At 48.2% G+C, this 23,124-nt stretch overlaps 4 protein-coding genes across 5 annotated transcripts in view; 2 read left to right on the plus strand and 2 right to left on the minus strand.

Moving 5' to 3' along the window:
• On the plus strand, window positions 1-17,227 carry Zswim3 (zinc finger SWIM-type containing 3). Its single transcript, XM_052184256.1, has 2 exons — window positions 1-340; window positions 14,855-17,227. The coding sequence occupies exons 1-2, from the start codon at window positions 186-188 to the stop codon at window positions 16,782-16,784; spliced, it is 2,085 nt and encodes a 694-aa protein (XP_052040216.1). The 5' UTR covers window positions 1-185; the 3' UTR covers window positions 16,785-17,227.
• Window positions 245-21,824, plus strand: Zswim1 (zinc finger SWIM-type containing 1). 2 transcript variants are annotated; one of them, XM_052184261.1, is made up of 3 exons: window positions 245-340; window positions 17,888-18,319; window positions 19,669-21,824. In XM_052184261.1, exon 3 carries the CDS (start codon window positions 19,785-19,787, stop codon window positions 21,150-21,152), a length of 1,368 nt encoding a protein of 455 aa, XP_052040221.1. In that variant the 5' UTR covers window positions 245-340; window positions 17,888-18,319; window positions 19,669-19,784; the 3' UTR covers window positions 21,153-21,824. The 2 variants fall into 2 exon arrangements, with proteins under 2 accessions (XP_052040221.1, XP_052040222.1); XM_052184262.1 differs by lacking the exon at window positions 17,888-18,319 and having other exon boundaries at window positions 256-340.
• Spata25 (spermatogenesis associated 25) overlaps window positions 21,810-23,124 on the minus strand; it is a 2,523-nt gene continuing 1,208 nt past the window's right edge. Inside the window, exon 2 of the mRNA XM_052184265.1 lies at window positions 21,810-23,018. Within this exon, the coding sequence (XP_052040225.1) occupies window positions 22,399-23,018 (620 nt within the window). The 3' untranslated portion in view covers window positions 21,810-22,398. The remainder of the gene's footprint in view (window positions 23,019-23,124) is intronic.
• The window catches only part of Neurl2 (neuralized E3 ubiquitin protein ligase 2), a 5,364-nt gene continuing 5,198 nt past the window's right edge, over window positions 22,959-23,124 (minus strand). The window contains exon 3 of the mRNA XM_052184263.1: window positions 22,959-23,018. Within this exon, the coding sequence (XP_052040223.1) occupies window positions 22,979-23,018 (40 nt within the window). The 3' untranslated portion in view covers window positions 22,959-22,978. The remainder of the gene's footprint in view (window positions 23,019-23,124) is intronic.

A 23,124-nucleotide genomic window follows, 5' to 3' on the forward strand; every position in this document is an offset into this window, starting at 1 on the left:
GTGTCATTTCCCTTCTGTCACTGAGCAAAGTCGCCCCCAGGTTGCTGTTACCGTTCTCTGCTGGGCTCCTCCCAAGCTCCCAACAAGCCACTCAGTTGGGGCCGCACCTGGGCCCGTGCCAGCCGTTACCCAGTGACCTCTGACCCTGGTGTGATTCTGGGCTCTGGGAGGGCCAGTCCCCGGCCATGGAGCTAGGCAGCTGCTTTAAGACCTACGAGGACTTCAAGGAGTGTTTCAGCGCCTACAAAAAGGAGACCAGGTGCTCCTTCATTGTCAGGGACTGCGTCTCCGTCCGCTTCCATAACCTCAACAACGGCACCTCTTTCCGCGAGGATATCCTGTAAGGGCGGGGCAGGAGGGTGGGGAGGAGGGCTGCCTGGAGGAGGAGGGCGTGCATGGAGGAGCCACGTTGCCCATGCCTGCTGCAAAGCGAGGGAAAGCTCACCGGCGTGGCCTTGTGCTACCCGCCGCGCTTGCTCCCACTCTTTCATTCACAAGCTTTCCTGGGAATTCGCAGTAACTGCATCTTGTTGATTTTCTGTTTTTATTTGCTTGTTTATTGAGAGCATCTGTCTCAAGCGCAAAAAGCTTGTTGAGGGCTTAACCCAAACGCCTCGGTAATTTCCTCCATTAGCCTCCCTCTTTACAAAGCAGTAATGTGCTCATTGGTTGGTTGGTTCTTTTCGTTGATCGATTTTGTAAAAGATTCTTGAGCTCCAGAGACAGCCGTTTTTCAAACACCTCCCTTATCCAAGGTGGCGCTCCGCAGGTGATCTGCTCTGCAGGTCTGTGTGTCAGAATTATTGGTGGCAGTTCCCTGACTCATTTGACTCTAGGGGCTAAAAGCTGGTGAAAGCGCCAGTGCTTTTAGGGTTCAGGTGAAACAGCTTACTACAGATTTAGCTTTTAGTTTTACTTTGAAAGAAAGATTGATAAGGGTGCAGGTTTAGAAGCTCAATGCTGAAAGGTTGAGGCAGGAGGATCATGAATTTGAGGCAAATCTTTTTTTTTTTTTAAGTACAGGGAAAGGATGGTGGTGGTGCAAGCTTTTAATCCCAGCACTCGGGAGGCAGAGGCAGGCAGATCTCTGTTGAGTTCAAAGCCAGTCTGGTCTACAGAGTAGCTTTCCAGGACAGTCAGGGCTACACAGAGAAAACCTGTCTTGGAAAAACCAAAGTGGGTGGGGGAGGATGCGAAGCAGCACCCCTCCCTTGTGTAAGGGGGGAGGAGTTGTGTGGCCAGTCTTTTGCTGTGAAATCTAATCCTGTGAATTAATTTGTAAGTCGATTCAAGTTTGTTTTTTTTTTAAAGATGTGTTTATTTATTCTATGTAAGTACACTGTAGCTGTCTTCAGACACTCTGGAAGAGGGCGTCAGATCTTGCTATGGATGGTTGTGAGCCACCATGTGGTTGCTGGGATTTGAACTCAGGACCTTTGGAAGAGCATTCGGTGCTCTTAACCACTGAGCCATCTCACCAGTCCCCGATTCAAGAATTACAATGTACAGTCCAACTGAGTGTCACAGTACACCAAAGTCTGAGAGCAGGATCGAGCTCTTCGGGCAGTACTTTCCAGACCAAAGTGCCTGGCTGTGTTCTGGGTCCGTTCTGAAGTCCAGGGTCATTCTTGGGTACACATAAAGATGAATGAGTATCCCCAAGGAGGTGCTTGGACTTAGTAACTAGTACGGATTAAAGTAACAAATGGGGGCTGGATTGACAGCTCATGGTTCAGAGGACTCAGTCCCCAGCACCCACATGGTAGATTATTAGCACCTATAACTCCAGGTCTAGGAACTGCACTCCATCCACCCTTCTGGCCTTTAAGGGCTCTGGTAAGCACACGGTACACACACACGGACACATTGAGTGTCTGTCAGGTGTAGTGGTGAGTGCCTTTAAGTCCCAGCACTTGGAAGACAGAGGCAGGTCTGTGCCTTGAGCTGAAGGTCAGCATGGCCTAAGTAATGACTTCCAGGGCAGCAAGGACTCCATCGTATGACCCTATCTCAAAAAAAAAAAAAAAAAATCCAAAAAAATAAAGTTAATATTGTAAAGGAAACTAAAAGTTTCCTAAGGAAATACACTTTTTTTTTTGTTTTGGTTTTTGTGCAAGCCCTCTCTGTGTGGCCTGGGAAGCCCCAAACTCATGGCGTTTCTCTTATCTCAGACTCCCAAGAGCTGGGACATGATCCAGCATGTCTGACTGAGACTTTTTCCTTTGTCTTTCATTCCCTACCAGTACAACCAACTATTTACATAGGATTTATTGGTTAAATGCTTGGTTATTATGACCTAGAGATGATTTAAAGTGTATGGAGGCTATGCAAACAGTATGCTGTGATATGTAGGAGATTTGAACAGCTGCATGTTGTGGGATCTGAAAACCATACCTCTAAGCGGTAAATGCCTTCAAAGAGATACTCAAAAGCTGGACGTGGTAGCTCTTGTCCATAATTCCAGCAACTAAAAAGGATGGGGCTTGAAGACAGCCTACAATATATAGTGAACTCCAAAGCATCCCGGACAACAGGGTAAAACTCTTCTCTAAAAACCAAATAAGCAAAATATAAAGGAATGCAAAGGAAAAAATGCAAAGGAAAAGCAGGCATGATGGTATACACCTTAGATCCCAGCACCGGAGAGACAAAAGCAATGTGGGTCTCTATGACTTCAAGGCCAGTCTGGTCTACATAGTGAGTTCTGGACCAGCCAGAGCTGCATAGAGAGACCCTGTCCCCTCTCCCCTGAGAGAGGGAGATAAAAGAAAGAAGTAACAAAAACTGGAGATGCATACAAGGTTTTTCACTGAAATAGCTGTTTTCCCCTGGGCCTGTGAATGAATAGAGGCCAGGAATAGGAGAGCAGTGGGTCAGACTGAGGCAGGTGTTTGATGAGAGTGAAGGCCTACATCTGTGAAGAAGACAGCATCCTGTAGCAACTGGGCTGCCGTGCTTGGCAGGAGGTGAAAGTGCTTCTCACAACCAAGGTGCCTGGATGCTTGGTGGTGGTGCCCTGCTAGCCACCCCACAGGCAGCTTGTCTAGCACCCAGCATGGCAGCTGTCCATGGTAGGCATAAACTGTTGAGTAAATGACTTGTCAGGTGTTAAATATGATTAGGGAAATGACTACTGCTCTAAAAAATATGAATTTAGGCCTTTATTTCCATCTTTAAGTTGTTTGTTTGTTTAAGATTTATTTATTTTGCATATATGAGTACACCATTGCTCTCTTTAGACACACCAGAAGAGTGCATCGAATCCTATCACAGATGGTTGTGAGCCACTGTGTAGTTGCTGGGAATTGAACTCAGTACCTCCAGAAGAACAGTTGCTGCTCTTAACTGCTGAGCCATCTCTCCTGCTCTCATCTTTAAGTTTTAAAGATTCGTTTTTATTTATATTTGTGTGTATGTGTGAAGGCCAGAGAGGACGTTGGATCCCATGGGAGTAGAGTTACAGGCAGTTGAGAACCACCCACCCCATGTGTGTACTGGGCACTGAAGTCAGGTCCTCTGGAAAAGCAGCAAGTGCTCCCCCCCCCACCCGCCCCCAAGACAGGGTTTCTCTGTGTAGCCCTGGCTGTCCTGGAACTCACTCTGTAGACCAGGCTGGCCTCAAACTCAGAAATCTGCCTTCCTCTGCCTCCCAAGTGCTGGGATTAAAGGCGTGCGCCACCACCGCCCCCCAGCACAGCAAGTGCTCTTAACTGTAGAGCCATTTCTCCAGCCCCAAGTTTTGTGATTTCTCAATAGGGGCAAAGGACGTTGTTCAGGCAAGAAAATGTCTGGCACGCAAGCATAGGGAACTGAGTTCGAATCCCCAGTTCTGCTTAAAGCCTGGGCACTGTAATGTGGCTCAGTAACCCCGGTGTCGTGTCGGGTGGGCAAAGACAGGTGGTAGATTCCCAGAGCTCTCTGGCTACCTAGCCTAGCTGAGTCTGAGCTTCAGCCGAGTGAGAGGCCCAACTCAGAAATCATGGTAGAAAGGCAGGACATACTGATGCATGACTTTAATCTCAGCACTCCAGAGGCAGAGGCAGGCAGCTCCCTGTAAGTTTCACAGCCTGGTTTGCATATTAAGTTGCTGCAAACCAGCCAGGGTAAGACAGGGAGTAACAGAGGAAGATACCCAGTGTTGACCTCTGGCCTCCAAATGTGTGTGCATTTCATGTGCATTCATGTGCATATCACTTGTATACACGTCCTCCTGTCCCTACCTCCCAATCTGCTCCACTCTCTGAAAGCCTGGTTGCCTGAATTGTAATACTTGGGAAGATGTCAAAGGGAGGACAGGCGGGAGGCTGAAGTAATGATGACACAGAAGAGAGAAGTAGCAAGCACAAGTGACAGAAGAGGGGATGAGTCAGAGCAGGAGAAGGGTCAAGCTGTGCACAGTTAATGTGTGCAGTGTTAGCTGGCGTTACCTTTGCCTCCTGTGCTGCTGTAACTGCTGGGCTGCAGAAACTTTCCAGTGCCACTTCGTCTCTGATTCCATCAACAAACTTGACCTTACCCATGGCCAGGCATTGGAGGAGGGCACGAAGATGGGGGCATTGGGCTGTGGAGCCCCTGAAGACAGTCCTGACTAACATAGCATTCACACGTGCCTCTGGGTCCTCAGCAGAGACCAGGGGATTGCTGGTTAACCTTTATTCCTAGCTCTCAGGAGGCAGGGGCAGGTGGATCTTTGAGTTCAAGGACAGCAATAAAGAAAAACCCTGCCTCGAAAATCAAAAGAAATTTCTTTTGTTTGATTTTTGAGGCAGACTCTCACCCTTATGCCAATCATGCCTTAAACATGCAGTGATATTTTGCCTGCCTTCAGGTCCTGAGATTACGTTATGAGTCTGCCTGGAATAGTGCCTTAGTTTGGAAGACGGGTCCTCCTGCCTCCACCTCCCAAGGGCTGGGACCAAAGGCATTTGCCTCCATACCAGCCTCCACTAGGATGTTCAGTGTTCTTTGTTTTTGAGACGGGGTCTATTTGTGTAACCCTGGCTGCCCTGGAACTTGCTCTGTAGACCAGGCTGACCTCAAATGCAGAGATCCATCTGCCTCTGCCTCCTGAGTGCTGGGGTTAAGGGTGTGTGTCTGCACACCAGGCTCTGATTGATGATTGGACCATGTATGGTATCCTAGCTCTATAGAGCTCTCTGTGTCAGAGGAGATGGAGGGCAGGTGGCAGAAATGTTTTTAGGAGATAATTTAATAGATGCTTCCATAGCCAAGTATATACACTATCTTAGTTAAGGTCATTTTGCTGTGAAGAGATACCATAACCATAGCAACTGTTAATAAAGGAGAACATTTATTTGGGACTGACTTACATTTAGGGGTTTAGCTCATTTTTGTCATGGTAGGAAACATGGTGACATTCAAGCAGACGTGGTGATGGAGAAGGAGCTAAGAATTCTACATCTTGATCCTCAGGCAATAGGCTGAGAACTGCCACAGTAAGCCTAGCTTTGAGCATGAGACCTTAAAGCCCACCTCCACAGTGACACACTTCCTTCAGCAAGGCCACACCTACTCTAACAAGGCCACGCCTCCTAATAATACCACTTCCTAGGGGCCAACCATTTAAACACATGAGCCTATGGGAGCCATTCCTATTCAAGCCCCCACATAGGCTTAGTGAAGAGGTGATTTTTTTTTTTAATTTGGTTTTTTTCGAGACAGGGTTTCTCTGTATAGGCCTGGCTGTGAGTGCTGGAACTCACTCTGTAGACCAGGCTGGCCTCGAACTCAGAAATCTGCCTGCCTCTGCCTCCCAGAGTGCTGGGATTATAGGCGTGCACCACCACCGCCCGGCTGAAGAGGTGATTTTAATCAGTCCTTATTCACTATATTCACATGAGTTTCCTTACTCACAGAGTAAAGGTAGCAGGTTGATTTAAAGGAAATCATCTGAGGGCTGGGGCATGTCACAGTAGCTAAGAGCACTTGCTGTTCTTCAAGTGGACCTGGGTTCAGTGCCCAGTCTGTAACTCTAGTTCCAGGGCATCTGGTGCCCTCTTCTGACCTCCATAGGCTCCAGGCATGCTAGTGGTGCACAGACACACATGCAAATAAAATACCCATACACACAAAATAATTCTTACATTTTATTTGAAACTAATAAGGCGGAGGTTGTATGGATAGCAGTGGCGGTGTACATACAGGAAGTTAGCAATTCAAGACGGGAAACAACAGACATAAGGGCTAGGGGGTTGAGAGCTCTGGAGTCAGCTAGCCTTTGTCCGAGATCTAAGAGTAGAGTTTTAACCTCCACAGTGAGGTTTTCTCCTTTAGGAAATGAGGGGGTGGTTCAGCAGTTAGGAGCACTTGTTGCTCTTGCAAGAGTATTCAAATGTGGTTTCCAGCACCCTAGCCAGGCAGCTCTTGACTGCCTGTGTGTCCAACTCTGACACCCTTTGCAGGACTCTGAGGGCACTGCATTCAGGTGCATGGACATATACAGAGGCATGCATATAACTAAAACTAAAATTACTTAAATTTCCTTGATATTTTATTTATTTTTATTTTATATGTATGCATGGTTGTCTGTTTTATATGAATGCATGTTTGCCTGAGTGTATTTCTGTGTACCATATGCAGGCAGTGCTCATAGAGGCTATACGAGTGTCAGTTCCACTGGGATTAGGTACAGTTGTGAGCTTCCGTGTGGATGCTAAGAATTGAGCCTGAGTGCTCTGGAAGAGCAGCAAGTGATCCTAACTGCTGAGATACTGAACCATCTTTCTAGTCCTAAAAGTAAATCTTAAAATTAAAAAAAAAAAAAAGGAAAGGAAATGACGTAGGCCGGGAAAACACATCTGAGAGTTAGGGTGCTTACCCATAGAGCATATGCAAAGCCCTGGGTTTGATCCCCAGCACTGGGAGGAAAGAAACAGCAGAGGCTTTAATGAGAAATAAGATGCACGTAGCCTCAGAATCAGTGACTGTTTGCTGAAGCTCTAACTAGTGGACCATAGACAGTGGCAGGTGGCATAGAATCCCGCAGGACTGGCGGCAGACTGTAATCTCAGCACTTGGGAAGCTTGGGCAAGAATACTGCCGTGAGTTTGAGACCAGCCTCAGCTCATTATATTATGAACATTATATTATGAGTTCAAAGACAGCCTGGGCTACAGTGTACTATCCTGATCAAAAAAAGGGAGGCCACGTGAGAAGGCAGGGATGATGGCTCAGTGGCAAAGCACGTGACTTCCTTCCTGAGCAAAGTCCTCCGTTTAATACCAGCACCACAAAGAGAAGGGGACAGGACAGTGTCATTTATAAACTGTGGGTGGTAGAACATTTGCCTGGCGCTCTTAAGGGTCTGGGTTAAATACTCAGCACTGCAGAAAACAAAAACGAGATAGAGAGGAAGAGGAAAAGGAAGAGAGAGGGGGGGGAGGGAGGGAGGGAGAAAGAGAAAGCCCCTTACTCATGGGAGGGCAGCGGCAGCCTGGGATGGAGCTCAGTTGACTAGAATGCTTACTTTAGCATGCAAAAGCTCCGGGTTCTGTCTCTAGTTCCACATCAATCGCATGTGGTGTACACTCCTATAAATCAGCACTTAGAAGGCTAACACAGGGAACTACTGCATGTTCTAGGCTAGCCTGGCCTACAGTATAAGACCCAGCCTCAAAAACACTAGTAAATATATATATAAATGAAATCAATATGGTACATATAATGTTATATATGTATGAATGGCACATTGTAATACACTATTTGTATGATAATTAGAAATATAAAATAATATCAAAATCTGGCATGGTGACACATGCCTTTAATTCCAGCACGCAAGAGTCTAAGGAAGGGGATTATTATAAATCGAAGTTTAATTATTATATTATTGGAGTTTAATTATTATAAACAGAGAGAAATCCTGTCTAAATAAATAAGAGTCCATCCTGGGCTACATACTGAGATTCTATCAAATATAAATATGTTTATATTTCTATCAGGACTATAGAGATGTTGCAGTGGTGAAGAACACTTGTTATCCATGTAAAAGATGTGGGCTTGATTGCCAGCACTCCTATGGTGTCTCCAGGGCACTACATGCATGTGGCACATAGCCATACATTGCACACAGAACATCCACATACAATATAATAAGATTGAAATATAAATAAATATTATATCAATTAGAAATTTCCATTTAACTAGGCAGTGGTAGAATACGCCTTTAATCCCTACACTTGGGAGGCAGAGGCAGGCAGATTTCTGAGTTCGAGGCCAGCCTGGTCTACAGAGTGAGTTCCAGGACAGCCAGGGCTACACAGAGAAACCCTATCTCGGGGGAGGGGGGGACCAACCCCCCCCCCAAATTCCATGTATTTGTTTGTTTTTGTGTTCTGTTTATGTGGAGGTCAGAAGATAACTCTTGGATATATTTCTCTCCTTCCACCACGTGGATCTCAAGAATCAAAATCAGGCAGTCAGGTAAAGCAGCAAGTACTTACCTTGAACCATCTCACTGGCTCCCTAGTTAGGAAAGTCTTAAGGTTCTTTGTGGCAAATAATTTAAGAATGGAGACTTCAGCCAGATGTGATGGCACATATCCTTCCCTCCAATGCCAGGGCTCTGTGAGTTCAAGGCCAGCCTGATCTATAGAGAGAGCTCCAGGTAAAGCAGGACTACACAATGAAACCCTGTCTCAAAAACAAACAAACAAACAAACAAGCAAGACTTCTTGAAGCCCAGGTTTGTAAGAAACCCTTCTTGCAGGTCATGGCCGCAGCTGGTAGAGGAAGAAATCTGGAGACCTTCTTGATTGGCTGCCCTTTGTTACCATGCTTTTTACAGTCATTGGGGCTGTTTTGTCTTTGTTCGGTTTTGTGTGGTTTTGCTTTTGAGTTAGAGTATCACGGTGTGGCTGGCCTGGAGCTCCGTGTAAAACAAGCTGGACTTGAACCTGAGGGACTCTTCACTGCCTCCTGACTGCTGAGATTACAAGCACCTACCACCGTGCCCTGCAGGAGAGCTGGGGTTTGCTGCTGGTGAGTTCGAGGACAACTGGGCTGCATTTTAAGTTACCCTGGCCTGTTATGAATTGTCCAGTGAGCAGCCTCCAGCCTTCAGGTGGTTCACTGGCCTACATAAGGACACTTAGCATTTTGAAAACTAAAAGCAATGTGGGCATATAGACCAGGGAGCAGGACAAAGGCCAAGTACATACTTCATAGTAATACAAATATATCAAAACTTCTGTTTTTATTTCTCTTTAAGACCCCTGTCAAGTGAGAAAGTCTGTGATTTTTTTTTTAATGCACTTTCCAGGCTGAGCATACCCCAGCCCCTCTGCTTGAGAGTTCATATTCTTGAGAGTCCATGAGACACTCTACGATTCTGTCCATTGCTGTCCAGTTCAGTAACTACCTTTTTCAGACGTGTTGTCTGAAATTACATATTCCAGGTTCTTTGCTAAGAAATTTAGACTTTCTTTCTTTTTTCTTTTTAATATTTGTGTGAGCATGTGTTTTTGTGTGGGTTTCTCACTCCTGGTCATGTGCTGAAGCCCAAAGACTACCTTGGATTCCTCTGAGCTAGAATTTGCAGTACATGGTGCTGGGATCTGAACTGCAACCCTCAACCAAGCATCAGGCACTCTTACCCCTAGCTTGGTCTCTGTTGATATAAAACACTATGACCAAAAGCAACTCGAGGAGGAAAATGTTCATTTCAATAGCAGTTCTACATTCATCACAGTGTATTGTTGAAGTCAAGGCAGGAGGTCAGGGGAGGAACCTGGTGGATGGAGCTGATGCAGAGGCCTGATCCTCATGGCCTGCTCCTCAGTCCAGGATCATCACCTGCTCAGAAGTGGACCACCCACAGTTGATGGGGCCTTTTCATATCACTCATTAATCAAGAAAGTTTACCCCAGGCTTGCTGCCCGCAGTCCAGTTTTATGGAGGTATTGTCTCAATCTCTTTTCCTTGCCCCATGTGGTGTCTCACTCCTTCAATCTCAGCATTCAGGAAACAGAGGCAGGTGGATTTCTGTGAGTTTGAGGCCAGCTTGGTCTCTATGGCAAGTTCCAGGACAGGGAGGGCTACATTGAGAGACTGTCTCCACGAAGAAAAATCCCTCTTCCCAGATGTGTCAAGTTGATAGTCTCTTGCTCCGCTCTGCTTCTTTTGAGGTATCTCTGCCTACCCCTGGTTAGCTGGATTGTCCTGCTTGGCTTTGAATTTCCAATGCTTCTCCTACCTCTTCCTGCAGAGTGCTGAGATTACACATTTTTGCCACAACACCTAGCTCTGTCTGTCTGAGAGACAGGGTCTCACTCACAGGTGTCACTCCAACTCTAGTTCTCCTACTTCACATTCCAGAGTGTTTAATCTTAATGTGTGTGTGTGTGTGTTGTGAGTGCGCACAGGTACACATGCGTTTATGTGATTTTATGTGATGTTAGGTGGGAGGTCACAGGTTGATCCTCTCCACTGTTTTGGTGTGGTTTGATTTATGACAGTATCTCTCACTGAACAGTAAGTTCTGTGATCTGGCTGGACCTGCTAGACAACAAGCCCCCAGGGGTCCTCCTGTCTCCAGCTCTGAGCGCAGCATTGGAGTTATAGCTACATACAGCTAGACTCATAGTTTTGTTGTTTTAGTTGGTTGGTTTTTCATTTTTGTTTTGTTTTTTCATGAATGCTAGGAACTAAACTTATGTCCTCACACTTGTTTAGCAAGCACTTTACTGACTGAGCCGTCTCCCAGCCCTTTTAGTCTCAATTTGGTTTTTTGTTTGTTTGTTTGTTTGTTTGGATTTTTTGTTTTGTTTTTTTGGGTTTTTCGAGACAGGGTTTCCCTGTATAGCCCAGGCTTTCCTGGAACTCACTCTGTAGACCAGGCTGGCCTTGAACTCAGAAATCTGCCCGCCTCTGCCTCCCAAGTGCTGGGATTAAAGGGGTGCGCCACCACTGCCCTGCACTCCTATTAATTTCTATGAAATATTTCTGCAGTAGTTTTGCTTGTTTGTTTTGTTTTGTATGTATGTGCATGTTGAAAGAGAAGAATTGGACTGTTTCTGTTTGTTTGTTTGTTTGTTTGTTTGCTTTTCAAGACAAGGTTCCTCTGTATAGGCCTGGCTGTCCTGGAACTCACCCTGTAGACCAGGCTGGCCTTGAACTCAGAAATCTGCCAGCCTCTGCCTCCCAAGTGCTAGGATTACAGGCATGCGCTACCACTGCCCAGCAATTGGACTGTTTCTTTATTTTATGTACTACATAGCCCAAACTGGCCCTAAATTCATGACAATCCCCCTGCTCCAGCCTCCTGAGTGCTGGAAATAATCATGTTCTACTACACTGGTTTATTGGCTCCTTTAGTCCTCAGTTAACTAACAACTAACTTAAAGTTGCTTATGAGCTGCTACTACATAGCACAGATGGAGCCTCCAAATGTGACTGTGTCCCGGGTCTCTGGCCCAACTCCTTGCATCCTTCCGCTGTACGTCCTCAAGCCTGCTGTATTCAATACAGCTCCCCACACGACACAAATGCAGAAGCCACAATCAAATGAGGAACCCTTCCTAGGTCTCCTATTGTAGCTCTTTCTCCATAATTGGATAAGTATCCATGCCCAGTCCTCACAGTATTACCTTAATTGGCTTAATTGGATGCTTTAAGCAAGTAGTTGGGGAGGAACTGCAACTTGGATAAAACTGGCTCTTTTGGCAGGGAGACTGGATAATGTTTGGTCCCCTCGGTGTCAGGAGGTGGGTAGACTGCAGGATGCCCCTCACAGATCAAAATCATTGGATGCTCATGCCCCTTATATAAAATGGCATACTTATCCTACACATATCCACCTTCATGCACTATGAATATAGTCATTATAGTGCACTGTTTAGTGATTAGTGATAAGGGAAGTGTCTGTATCTTTTCAGAATGAGCACAAATTGTTTTTGTTTTTTTGGTTGTATTAGGGATTAAACCGAGGGCTTCACACAATCAAGGTAAGGAGGGTTCTACCTCTGAGCTACAGTCCCAGGCTATTTTCTTGTTTGTCTTGCTTTCTAGCCTAGTCTAGCCCATGATTCCTTATGTAGCCCAGGCTGGTGTCAAACGTGTTAGTCTTTCTGCTTCAGTTTCCCAGGTGCTGGGATCACAGGCATAAGGATCTTCAGTCCATTAGATTTTCAGTCGGTGTGCTTACAGTATGTGTAGACAGTAGGGCATGCATGTGTATAGATCAGAGGACAACTTTGTGAAGTCTCTCTGAGCATCTTTGCTTGATGAGCCATCTCCAGCTCTAGACTGAGATCTATTAAGGGGTTGTTGAGCCTAACCAATGTGGTAAGGGTCAAATGAGGGTAAAAAAGGAACTCAGAGACAGAAATAGTGTTTAAAGAAAATGGGCAAAATAATGGCTAACTAGTTAGACTAGAGACAAGCAAACTTGGTTCAGACCTCAGGTGTGCTGGTATTGGCTGAAAGAGTAAGTCCTAGATTCTCATACTCAGCACAGAGCCTCCTTATAGCCATCTCCCTCCGTAAAATGAGGACAAACTAGAATTCTTGCTAGTGTGAACTGGGACATCAGCATCTTCCATGCATGTAATAGTGACTGAAGGTAGGCAGTGGCAGAATAGCAGCCTCGCTGTACAAAGCCGTAGGTGGAAGAGAAAGGAAGAGAGGAAGATGCTGGGCAGGGCAGTCTGCCCAGAATCCCAGCACTTGTTAGGCAAAGGCAGGAAGATGGCCAAGAAGTGAGGCCCTGTTCCCCACCCCACCCCCACAAAAAATAGAAGCCAGGAAAGGAGGGAAACTGGATGAAGAATGAGAAGGAAGAATTCAAAGAATGCCCAGGACTCCAAGCTGGCTGGGTAGTAGAGTCAGGGATAGGAAGAGCTTTGTGGTTGGCAATGGCTCCCCGAAACTGTCACTAAATATAAAGCAAGCAAAGATAATCGGATGACTAGAGTTGGGCTATGATACTGAGCTAGCAGAAGGGTAGGACCTGGCTTTCTAGAAAAGATGATGGCTCCGTGTATCCTGAATAGTGAATATACTCTGAAATGAAGAGTGGGAGGGTCATTCAAACAAAGGTTCAAACAGAAGACACTGCCAGAAGACACTTTACAGTGGGCACAGGAAGCGTGAGCACTGCCTGGTTCTAAGACACAAGAAGGTGGAGAAGGGTGGAAACTAAGAGTCTTCGGTCCACGTCTGCTGGCCTGGACTGCTCCAAGCCCTTTCTGACCAAAACTAGAGATGGTGCCACCTCTGCACTATGCTCATAACAGACACATATGTTCTCAGCCCCAGGCCCCTCCACCCTGTTATCATAAGACTGACACACCTGTTTTCCTAAACTTGCCCCACAGGGCGGGCAAACTGGACCAGCTGGATGAGTGTTGGGAAAAGAGTAGGCAGAGCTCCCAGACTGCCACAGCAAACTAGAGGCTGAGGTGTGACCCATCCCACCCACTGGTGGTCCATGATTCATTCATCCACTGTATCACAATCTGGGAAAGGAGCAGCAGTGTGTTAGGTCCTAGGGGCACACTGAGGAATGATTTAGTCTTTGCACTTGACACATCCCACTAAATGTTGCTGGCATAGGAACTGCAAAAGCATCTGGCTTTAGCTCCAGCATAAACAAAAACCCAAGGCAGGCTCTGGGCTAGATGTTTTAGCTGTGGGTCATTTAGTCTTACGATAACCCTAATGAGCGTGTCCCATTTTATAATGGGCATACTGTATCCACAGAGCTGAAGTGGCTTCCCAGTGGCAGCCAGGATTTAAAAGACTCAACTTGGCCTGCAGTGTTCCCCATTTCACCTCTACTTGTATTGATATCTACAGGTCTGTAAGACCTCTTAATTGAATACAGCAAATCAGATTCAAGAGTACTGTATCTTGGGGTTATTCATAAAGGCTGATGAGAAGGAACAACCCTTAAGGAGTTGAATGGAATAAGAAAAGAAAGAGAACAGATAATTTGATGACTGTCCCCCCTCTCCATTCTGAGTGCTGAAGCTACAGGAGTGAGGATGTCTTAGATCCTCCTTCTCTCCATCACAGACATAGACACTTCAGGACATAGACATTCTCTTTACAGGAACAATCAGAAATGGTCTCTCCTACAATTAAGCCCAGGCACATGCTCTCCCTAGAGCACCCTGAAGAGAACCCTCTGTGTTTCCTAGCCCTCAAAACGCTTCTGTGGAGGTTAAGGCAATAGTGTCCTGAATGGATGAGAAGGACTTTGTTTTTTTGAGGAAAGGCCTTGCTTCCCTAGAGTGGTGCTAGAGCTTAGATCCTCTCTCCACGGCCTCCCTCCCGGGGGCTCGGACTAGATATAGCACCATTAGGATTGGCTAAGCAAGCAGAGACGAGCTGAGCCTGCCACTGCTGTTGTCCGCTGGCCCTTACATCCCTCATCAGAGCAGGTTGTTGTTGGCAGCCACAAGTGGTAACAAACAGAATGACAACAAGTGAGCCTTTAGGCCAGGTAATAGTAAATAGCTCACTTCTGTAACGCCAGCTCATTGGAGACTGAGTCAGCAAGACTGAGGCAAGTTCAAGGCCAGCTTGGGCTACACCATGAGTTCCCTGCCAGTCCCCAAGCTAAAAAATAATAGTGAAAAGAACCAACACAAACACAAACAGATAAGCTGGCCTTAGAACTGTGTGGAAGAAACTAAGGGGTGTTGTAATCGGGACAGTCTGAAGGACGGAGCCGAAAGTGTTGTGACTAGAGAGTTACTACACGTTCTTCTTCTTCACATTCTAGAGGACTTTGTGGTCTCTAGGAAATGTATTGGTCAATATAAATGGCTACCAGGTCTTATCTTACGAGAGGGGCAACCAGCACCTTTCTCATTGTCACCTCTACCTTCCCTAGATATGTGCAGGTGAAATTTGTCTGTATTCGGACGCAGTCAAACAGGAAGAAAACTCGGAAGGTGGACAGGTGTCCAGCATACCTGCTCCTGCAGTACAACGAGAGACTAGATCGACTGTTTATCAGTGAGCTTAACACCCAGCACATACATGCTGACTCTAATGGAGGAGTCCCTGCTAGCAAACCTCAGAAGGCAATATGTCTGCACAAACTCCAGCCGCTGCAGCTCAGCTTCAAGAAAGACCTTGATACAGCAGAGAAGCCCCCAGTAGAGCCATCTTTTTGCCTAGATAAGATACACAAGCCCTCAAATCCAGAGCAGGAGGGCATCAGTCCTTCTGATATGGCCAAGATAGCAAAAGTGATGAAGAACTTCCTTACCGTGGACGAGGGCTCAATGGCCTCCTTCAGTGTGGGTACTAGCCAAGACCTAGACCGACTCAGCTTCCAGAGCAGCAGGATGAGTGACCTGTTCACCCGATTCCCAGAGACTCTCCTGCTGCACCGGGTGGAAAACAGCCAGGGCCATATTCTGTATGCTTTCTTGGTGGAGAACAGGGAGCGAGAGAGTCGAGTGGTGCACTTCGCTGTGCTCAAGGCCGAGACAGCTCCTTCTGTGGCCAAGATGCTCAATATCTTTACAGAATTCAACTCTGATTGGCCAAAGGTCAAGATGGTTTTTGTAGACCCTTCGTTCCCTCACCGAGCAATTTTACAGGAGATCTTCCCTGCTGCCCGCACCCTCCTTTCCATCTACCACACGACACGTCTCTTAGAGAAGAAGTTACACCAGAGTTCGGTAAATGCATCTTTTAAAAGACTCATGAAAGAAGCTCTGCGGGAAGCTGTGTTTGTCTCTTCTGATGCAAGCCTAAAAAATCTCTGTGAGATGTCCCAAGCCCTGCTGGATGAGGAACTCTTCAGTTTCCTCCAGGCCCACTGGTTCTCCTGTGAACTTCTATGGTATGTGCATGTGAGGAAGGGCCTGCATGCATGTAACACCTACATGGACAGCCTGGACATAGTCACCAGCAAGGTGTCAAGCCTCTTCCGGGAGCGGCGGTCTCTGCTGGACTGCATCCTGCACTTTGTAGATCACATAGACTTCTTTAATACCAAAGGTCTCAAGAGCGTGCCCACAAATTCTCCCAAGTTAAGGAGAACTCGGTTCCCAAGCACGCCTCCAAGGCCCAAGAAGCCTTTTAGAATTTGTGGAGGGGCTGACAACAGGCTCCCTGTGGAAGAAGGAGAAGAGGCAAAGCCAGACTCCGCACAGCCTCCGTTGCCACAGCCCCAGGGTCAGTCCTCCAAGGCTGGCATGCTAGACATCTTGCGGAAGAGTGGTTCTGAACTAGCCTACAAGTTGTGTCATAATGAGTGGGAGGTGGTACAGAATTCCACCCACCTGGTAGACGAGGCTGGCTCCTCCGTAGCTGTTCAGCTGCTGGAGAACTCCCACCAGGTGAGCAAGGATGGCTGCAGCTGCAGCTGTTCCTTTCAACAGTGCTACCATCTGCCCTGCCGCCACATTTTGGCTCTGTTGCATACGAGCCAGCAGCCAGTAGGGGAAGCTATGGTGTGCTGCCGGTGGCAGAAGAAATACCAGCACCTCCTTGACCCCAATGGGGAGCTGCAGGACCGTGGAATAATCCCAAACACAGATCAGCCAGAAAAGCAAGGTCAGAACCACATGATTCGGGACCTAAGCAGGGAGCTGGCAAACCTGCTGATGCAGACCGAGGGGCAGGAGCTAGAGGAGCGCTGCTCCACACTGCGCAAGATCGTGGACATCTGGGCCGACCCCTACCAGCTGCCTGAGGCCAGTCAGCAGCCAGTTGACTTCAGAGACGCGGGCTGCCTCCCCTTCCTCTGGGGAAAGCTAGAGGAAGAAGACAGCTTCCCTCTTGCTGAAGCCATGGTTCAGGATTGATGTGTTGGTACTAGTGAATTTCATCTCAAAACCACCCTGGGACAGTTCAGAGAGGTGGGTCAGGCTGTGGGTCAGTATTTTTATCAGTGTCTTCCTAGGTGAGGGCTAAGAAGATCTTAAAACTGAGGGGGGGGGGGACTCCTGTGACAATCCTTTGACCCCGCCCCATTTCAGCCCTACCTTTGGCGTTCTGTAGACACCTTATTCATTGTTCAAAGCCAAAGTTATTCCATTCCAAACAGTCATTCATGCTCCTTTCTTCCCAGCCTACGGAGATGAGCCCTTGCCCAGGTTAGGATAAACAAAATGGGCCTGAAAGAAGCTTGGTTTTCAGAGACAGGGGAGGAGGGTAACCCTTGATCGTCGGCTGTTGCTGCTCTTTAGAAAATATCTGTTATGTATTTTTATTCACACTAATAAAGTTCTTTTTTGTTTTTGTTTCACTTTTGTGGTTTTTGAGATGGGGCCTCGTGTAGCCCAGGCTAGCACTAACAGCCTCAAACGTTCTCATTTTAAAGGAAACGAGTATTGTCTGATGGGGTATGGTGCTTGACTTTCAGAGGATTTCAGAGGATTAGTAACTAACGTAGCCAGTTACTCTGCCCTCTTCCTACCAACTAAGCCTGCAACACAGACGTTAGGTCGTCTTGTTCATTCTGTTCAGGAAAGGGGCAGTGGACCAGGAGGGAAGACGGACCTAAATCCTAGATTTTACTGCAAGCCACTTACTGGGACGCTGTGGGCAAATTCCTAATTTAAGTTTTTTAATTTTATTTTCGATAGAGGCCTAGCCTGGAACTTGATATAGACCAGGCTGGCTTCTGCTTCCCCAGGGCTAGGATTAAAACAGTGTGACACCACACCAGGCTGTTTAAGACTTGGTTTTACTAGGTTGCCTGAGCTAGCTTCAAACTCTTGATCCTATCTCTGGCCCTGAATAACCGGAAGTACAAGCCTCAGTTTCTCCAGAAGTCAGGAACGCAGTATAACACTTGCACCTTTCCCATCATTCTATATCTTCGGAGCTTGACGGCTCGATACCCGACAAACTGTTTCCGTATAAAACACTGCTCTTTATGTTATTTTATTTTGGCCTTTAAAAGGTGCCGCCTTTCCAGCCCCTTAGACCGAAGGTAGGCTTCACCCTCTGGCGGCTTGTTCCCGGCGTGACCATCCTTCCACAAGCTCTCATTGGTGATTTCTGGCCGAGCCCCCTGCAACCCTGGCAACAGCCCGTCCTGGAGCTGCCAGTCCCGGATTGGTCCGTACCTCCCAAGTTCCAGAGCGAGCTTTTGGTCTGAGTCACTGCGAAGCTAGCGTGGTGATTGGCAAGGCTGGACGTCAGTCAGTCGGAGGCGGGCCCAGTGGGAGAAATGGCTGCCGCGTCTGCTCGTGCGTGAACGGTCTCGGCCGTGGAGGCGTGAAGCCGGGTCGCAGCGCTTAGTGCTTACAGCTGCCACCAGTGGAAGGTGGAATTCGGCTCCGCTGGGCTTGAACACGAACCTCAGCCTTCCGCGTCCCCCACCCGGGCTCAGGTGAGGTCAGAAGCCGCCTTCCCTTCCTGGTCCATATTTTGGGACTCTATAGGATGCCATCAGGATTTGGAGCCAAAGACTCGGCTTCCAGCTGTCGTAATGGTGGACAGATAGCCTATGTCTTTGTACCTCAGTCTTTCATGTGTCTTTGAACCTGAGTCTTTCATCTGCGAAATGGGGACAGTAAATGGAGCCAAACGGGAAACATTTGCATAAAGCGTGATATCCAGTCGGGATATGTGTAGACGCAGAAGCTACACACACATGCTAACCCCCTTAAAGTGAAAGGAATTGAGTTTCAGAGGAGGCCACTTGGCTTGCCCAATATGTCACAGGCAAGTTCTGAGCGGTTTTTCCCCCCTGGTATATACCAGGACCAAAGTAAGAGTTTGCAGGAATCCTAAGAATTTGTGAACAGAAAGGCCATACAAATATTTAGGATGATATTTTTAAAAGAGAATTAAATGAGGTGACACATGCCTGAACCCCAGCCCTTGGATGCTGACATGACAGGATTGCTGTGGTTTGTGGACAAATCAGGGCTACACAGCAGAACCCTTCTGTAGAAAAAAAGGGCCACATGTCATGGGGTTTTGTGCTTGTTTTTTGAGACAGTGGGCTACTCTTTCTAACAGCCTTGGCTGGCCTAGAACTCTCAGAGATCGCCCTGCCTCTGCCTCCCTAGTGCCAGGATTGGCCTTGTGTTTTCGATCCTCTATACTGCCAGTGAGCTATGATCTCCTAAAATGACCTTGAGCTGATCCTGCGGCCTCCACCTCCTGGTGCTGGGATTACAGGTGTTGGTGCCACACCCAACTCCCAGTCCTTTTGTTTGGTTGTTTTGGTATTTTACTATGTATGAGTGTGTGGTTGTGGCTAGAGGTTTTTTTTCTGTTTTTTTTTTTTTTTCTTTTGGAGACAGGTTCTCTCTAAATTGCCTATGCTGGTCTTAAGCGGATCCAGGGGCACCATGGTCTCGTGATCCTTCTGTCTCAGCATTTTAGGCAGCTTGGATCACAAGTGTACACCACTGCATGTGACTGCCCTTTTTAGTCCCTGGGAACCATGTTTCTCTGGCTGCCTTGTGATTTATATCTCATATCCAGGGGGGTCTCCCCTGCAGACAGCTTCCCGCTGTAACTAATGTGCCGTGCCTTCCCCAGCATGCTCTCTGGCCTCTTCCTCATTTTTGTGCTTTTTATAGTCATCCAATGTGTCCTTATGTATAAGCTTGTATATCTGCCCCTAGAAAATATATAGTAAGTAGGTGTTGGATAAGTCTTGAAATATTGTCCAGATAGTTGAAAGCCCATGTCCCTACTCTCTTAAGCGTGTCTTCCTTTCCCTAGGCCCATCCGAAACAGTACCTAAAATTACGTGGCACTTGAGAAATGTAATGCTTCCCTGACGGCGATCTCGCAGAGGAAGGATCCTAGCCTGGGCTTTAGCTGCTTGCCAGCACGCCATGGCCCTCACGATGCTAAATGGTCTACTTATCAAGGACTCCAGCCCACCTATGCTGCACCAGGTTAGCAAGACGCCTCAGCTAGACGCCTTCAACTACCAAAGCTGCTCCATGCAAGACCTCTTTGCTCATTTCCCTGAGGTCTTATTTATACACCGGACCTATAACCCGAGAGGCAAGGTGTTATACACCTTCCTGGTGGACGGACCCCGGGTCCAGGTGGAGGGTCCTCTTGCCCGAGCTGTGTACTTCGCCATCCCTACCAATGAAGATGCCAGAGGCCTGGCACAGATGTTCCAGGTGTTCAAACAGTTTAACCCAGCGTGGGAGAGAGTCACCACCATCCTGGTGGATCCCCACTTCCTCCTGCTGCCCACCCTGACCATGGAGTTCCCCACTGCTGAGGTCCTGCTCTCCGCGTTCCACATCTGTAAGTTCCTCCAGGGTAAATTCTATCAGCTGTCCCTGGAGCAGCCCGTGCAAAGGCTGCTTCTGTCCTCCCTGCAGAGCACTATGTGCTCAGCCACAGCTGGCAACCTGAGGAAACTCTACACACTCCTGAACAGCTGCATCCCCTCCAGCAGGCTGCCAGAGCTCCACTCACACTGGCTGCTCAATGACCGCATCTGGCTGGCGCACCGCTGGAGAAGCCGCGCCCAGAGCAACCGATACTTCCAGGGCCTGGAGGTCACAGCCCACATCCTCAGCCAGTTTTTTGGCACCACCCCATTTGAGAAACAAGGCATGGCGTCGGTGTTCCGATACATGCAGCAGAACCCTTCAGACAACGCAGGCCTCAGCCTGGCTGAGAGTGCCCAGGACAATCACGCTCCTTCAGAGGCCAGCCCTGAAAACCCCAACACAGAACAGTTGGTGGAAGCCCGTATCCAGCACTCCCTCAATGCCATCTGCACAGGGCCCGCTGCCCAACTCTGCCTAGGTGAGCTTGCCGTGGTCCAGAAATCCATGCACCTCATCGGCTCTGGCTCAGAGAAAATGAACATACAGATTCTGGAGGACACGCACAATGTCCAGCCCCAGCCTCCCGCCAGCTGCAGCTGCTACTTTAACCAAGCCTTCCACCTGCCCTGCCGCCACATCCTAGCCATGCTCAGTGCCCGCCAGCAGGTGCTCCAGCCCGACATGCTGCAGGCTCAGTGGCCCTCGGGCTGTGCCACTAGTCTAGACAGTATCCTAGGCAGCAAGTGGAGTGCCAGCCTGGATAAGCACCTGGCTGTGACTCTCCTCACTGAGGAGGTGGGTCGGCTATTACAGCACTGCAGCGAGGAGGAATTTGAGCGCCGCTACAGCACCCTTCGAGAACTAGCTGACAGCTGGATCGGCCCTTACGAGCAGGTACAGCTCTAATCACGTGCACACCCCGTACTGGGACCTGACCCTAGAGGAGTCCACGGGTTAAGCAGGCTCTGCTCCTGCCTATCTTTATGTTTTATTCTGAGATAGGCTACTTTCAAACTCTGTAGACAGGCTGGCTTTGAACTTGTGAGCCTCCTAACTAACCTACTGATTAAGTGGGATTATAGCCTGTGCCAGTAGACCCAACTTCTGATTGTATTTGTGTCTGAAATGTTCACACACCTACGAACACTCACATCCCTTCCTCTACACACACTGTGCTTCCTTCCCAAAGGCCTCTGCTCTGCTCCAGCCTCTTGTCTAGAATGTGTCAAGCTCCACAGAGCAGAAGTCAGAAAATCTTTTCTCACTTCAGTAGAAAATAGTAAATATTGGCTCAGTAGTAAATATTGTAGGCTTTGACGGCCAAATACAGTCTCTGCTGTGTATCCTGACTTCAGCTCTGACAACTTTTTCATAAGGAAAAATGATTTGTAGCTCAAGAAATTTCTGGCAACAGGCAATTCCTTAAGAGAAAGTGATAAGGCTGAAGGTTCTGCGTCTGTAACTCCTGCTCAGTGGCCCTGGAGCCTGCCCACAAAGGAAGAGGCTGCTTGGGCAGGGCCGTCAAGCTTCCCTTCCCGTTTTTTCCCACCCTGGGATCAATAAAGTCTCATATCCCCACCCTTGTCTTGTTGTCTGTTTTATGTGTGGTCCTTCAGTGTCATGAAAACAAGACACTTGGCACCGTGGTGGTGCTACGTGTGATGCTGACTGTTCTTGATTTACCTGCCATATTTTTCATGCCTGGTTCTGCCTTTACTACCAGTGAGACTCCAAGAAAACCGCTAAGCTTCAGTTTATCTGTAAAATGGGCATCCTTACAGGGCTGGCTGGAGTAAGGCTGGGTTTCTGTTCGGTCAGCCAAGTGCTCATTTCCCATCATTTGCCTACAGTCTCACCTGTAGCAAGCTGGGCACAGGCAAGAGGAAAATCTATATTGTCTAGGACTTGAGACAAGAACATTTTCTCTCCTCTCCCAATAGGGCTTCCTACTTAGGTACCTTGACTTAATCTGCTCAGCTCTGTGGTGGTACGAAGGAACTTCCTGCAGGGTGCTCCTAACAAAGCAGTGCACTTTGTCAGGTGGCTCAGTGACCCACACCCTCTCCCCACCCCGCCAGAGCCATTCCCAACCTTATCTGCCCAAAAACCATACGGAGAGGCCGCCCTATGTATCTCATGCTATTTCATCTGACTACAAGCAGGAGCCCCTCCTGGATCTCACTAAAGGCATCTGTCCAGAAGCCATGTGGGCATGGGCCTGCTCCCACTGTGCCCCCTCCACAACGCCCTCTGGCTCTGGATGGGCCATCATGAAAGCTTGAGCCGCCCGGATCAGGTCCTCTTCCCGCAGGCCTGGCACAGGCACGGTTGGTATGCCAGCGATCATCATGGCCAGGGTGAGGATGCAGATGTCAGGCTGGGAGCTGGCCTCCTTCCCCCCTGCCTCAGAGGAGATTGGCAGAACCCCAGGTGACAGCCCACACAGCAGCAGGGGCCGGGGCCTGCTAGGGCCACCCAGGTAGGGAGTCCTGCTTCTGGAGCAGGGGTCTGTCCAGCCCAAGCTCTCCAGCTGCCTCACGGGGGGCAATTTGGGACAGTATCTGTTGTGTTCCTTTCTCCGAGGTGTCTCCCAGCTAACACTCCCAGGGCAGGCCCTGGCTTCAGGCACAGCCAAGGTGGGGCCCCAGGCCTGGGCAGGAGGTGCCACCTGCTCAGCTCTCTGGCTCAGTGGGCCTAATCCACCAGGCGCCACCACCACTGGCTCTGCAGGACTATAGAGGCCAAGGGACGAACCTGAAGCAGCAGCCCCACCTGCGGGAGACAAGAACGAAATGGAATGTTATTCTTGGTCTCTGGGAGGGAGAGGCCCTGAGGGGCAGGGCCTGGGGCCAGAGGCAATCAGAACCAGCCCTAAAGG

Source organism: Apodemus sylvaticus, chromosome 5 (genome assembly GCF_947179515.1).
Source record: "Apodemus sylvaticus chromosome 5, mApoSyl1.1, whole genome shotgun sequence".
Classification (NCBI taxonomy): Eukaryota; Metazoa; Chordata; class Mammalia; order Rodentia; family Muridae; genus Apodemus; species Apodemus sylvaticus.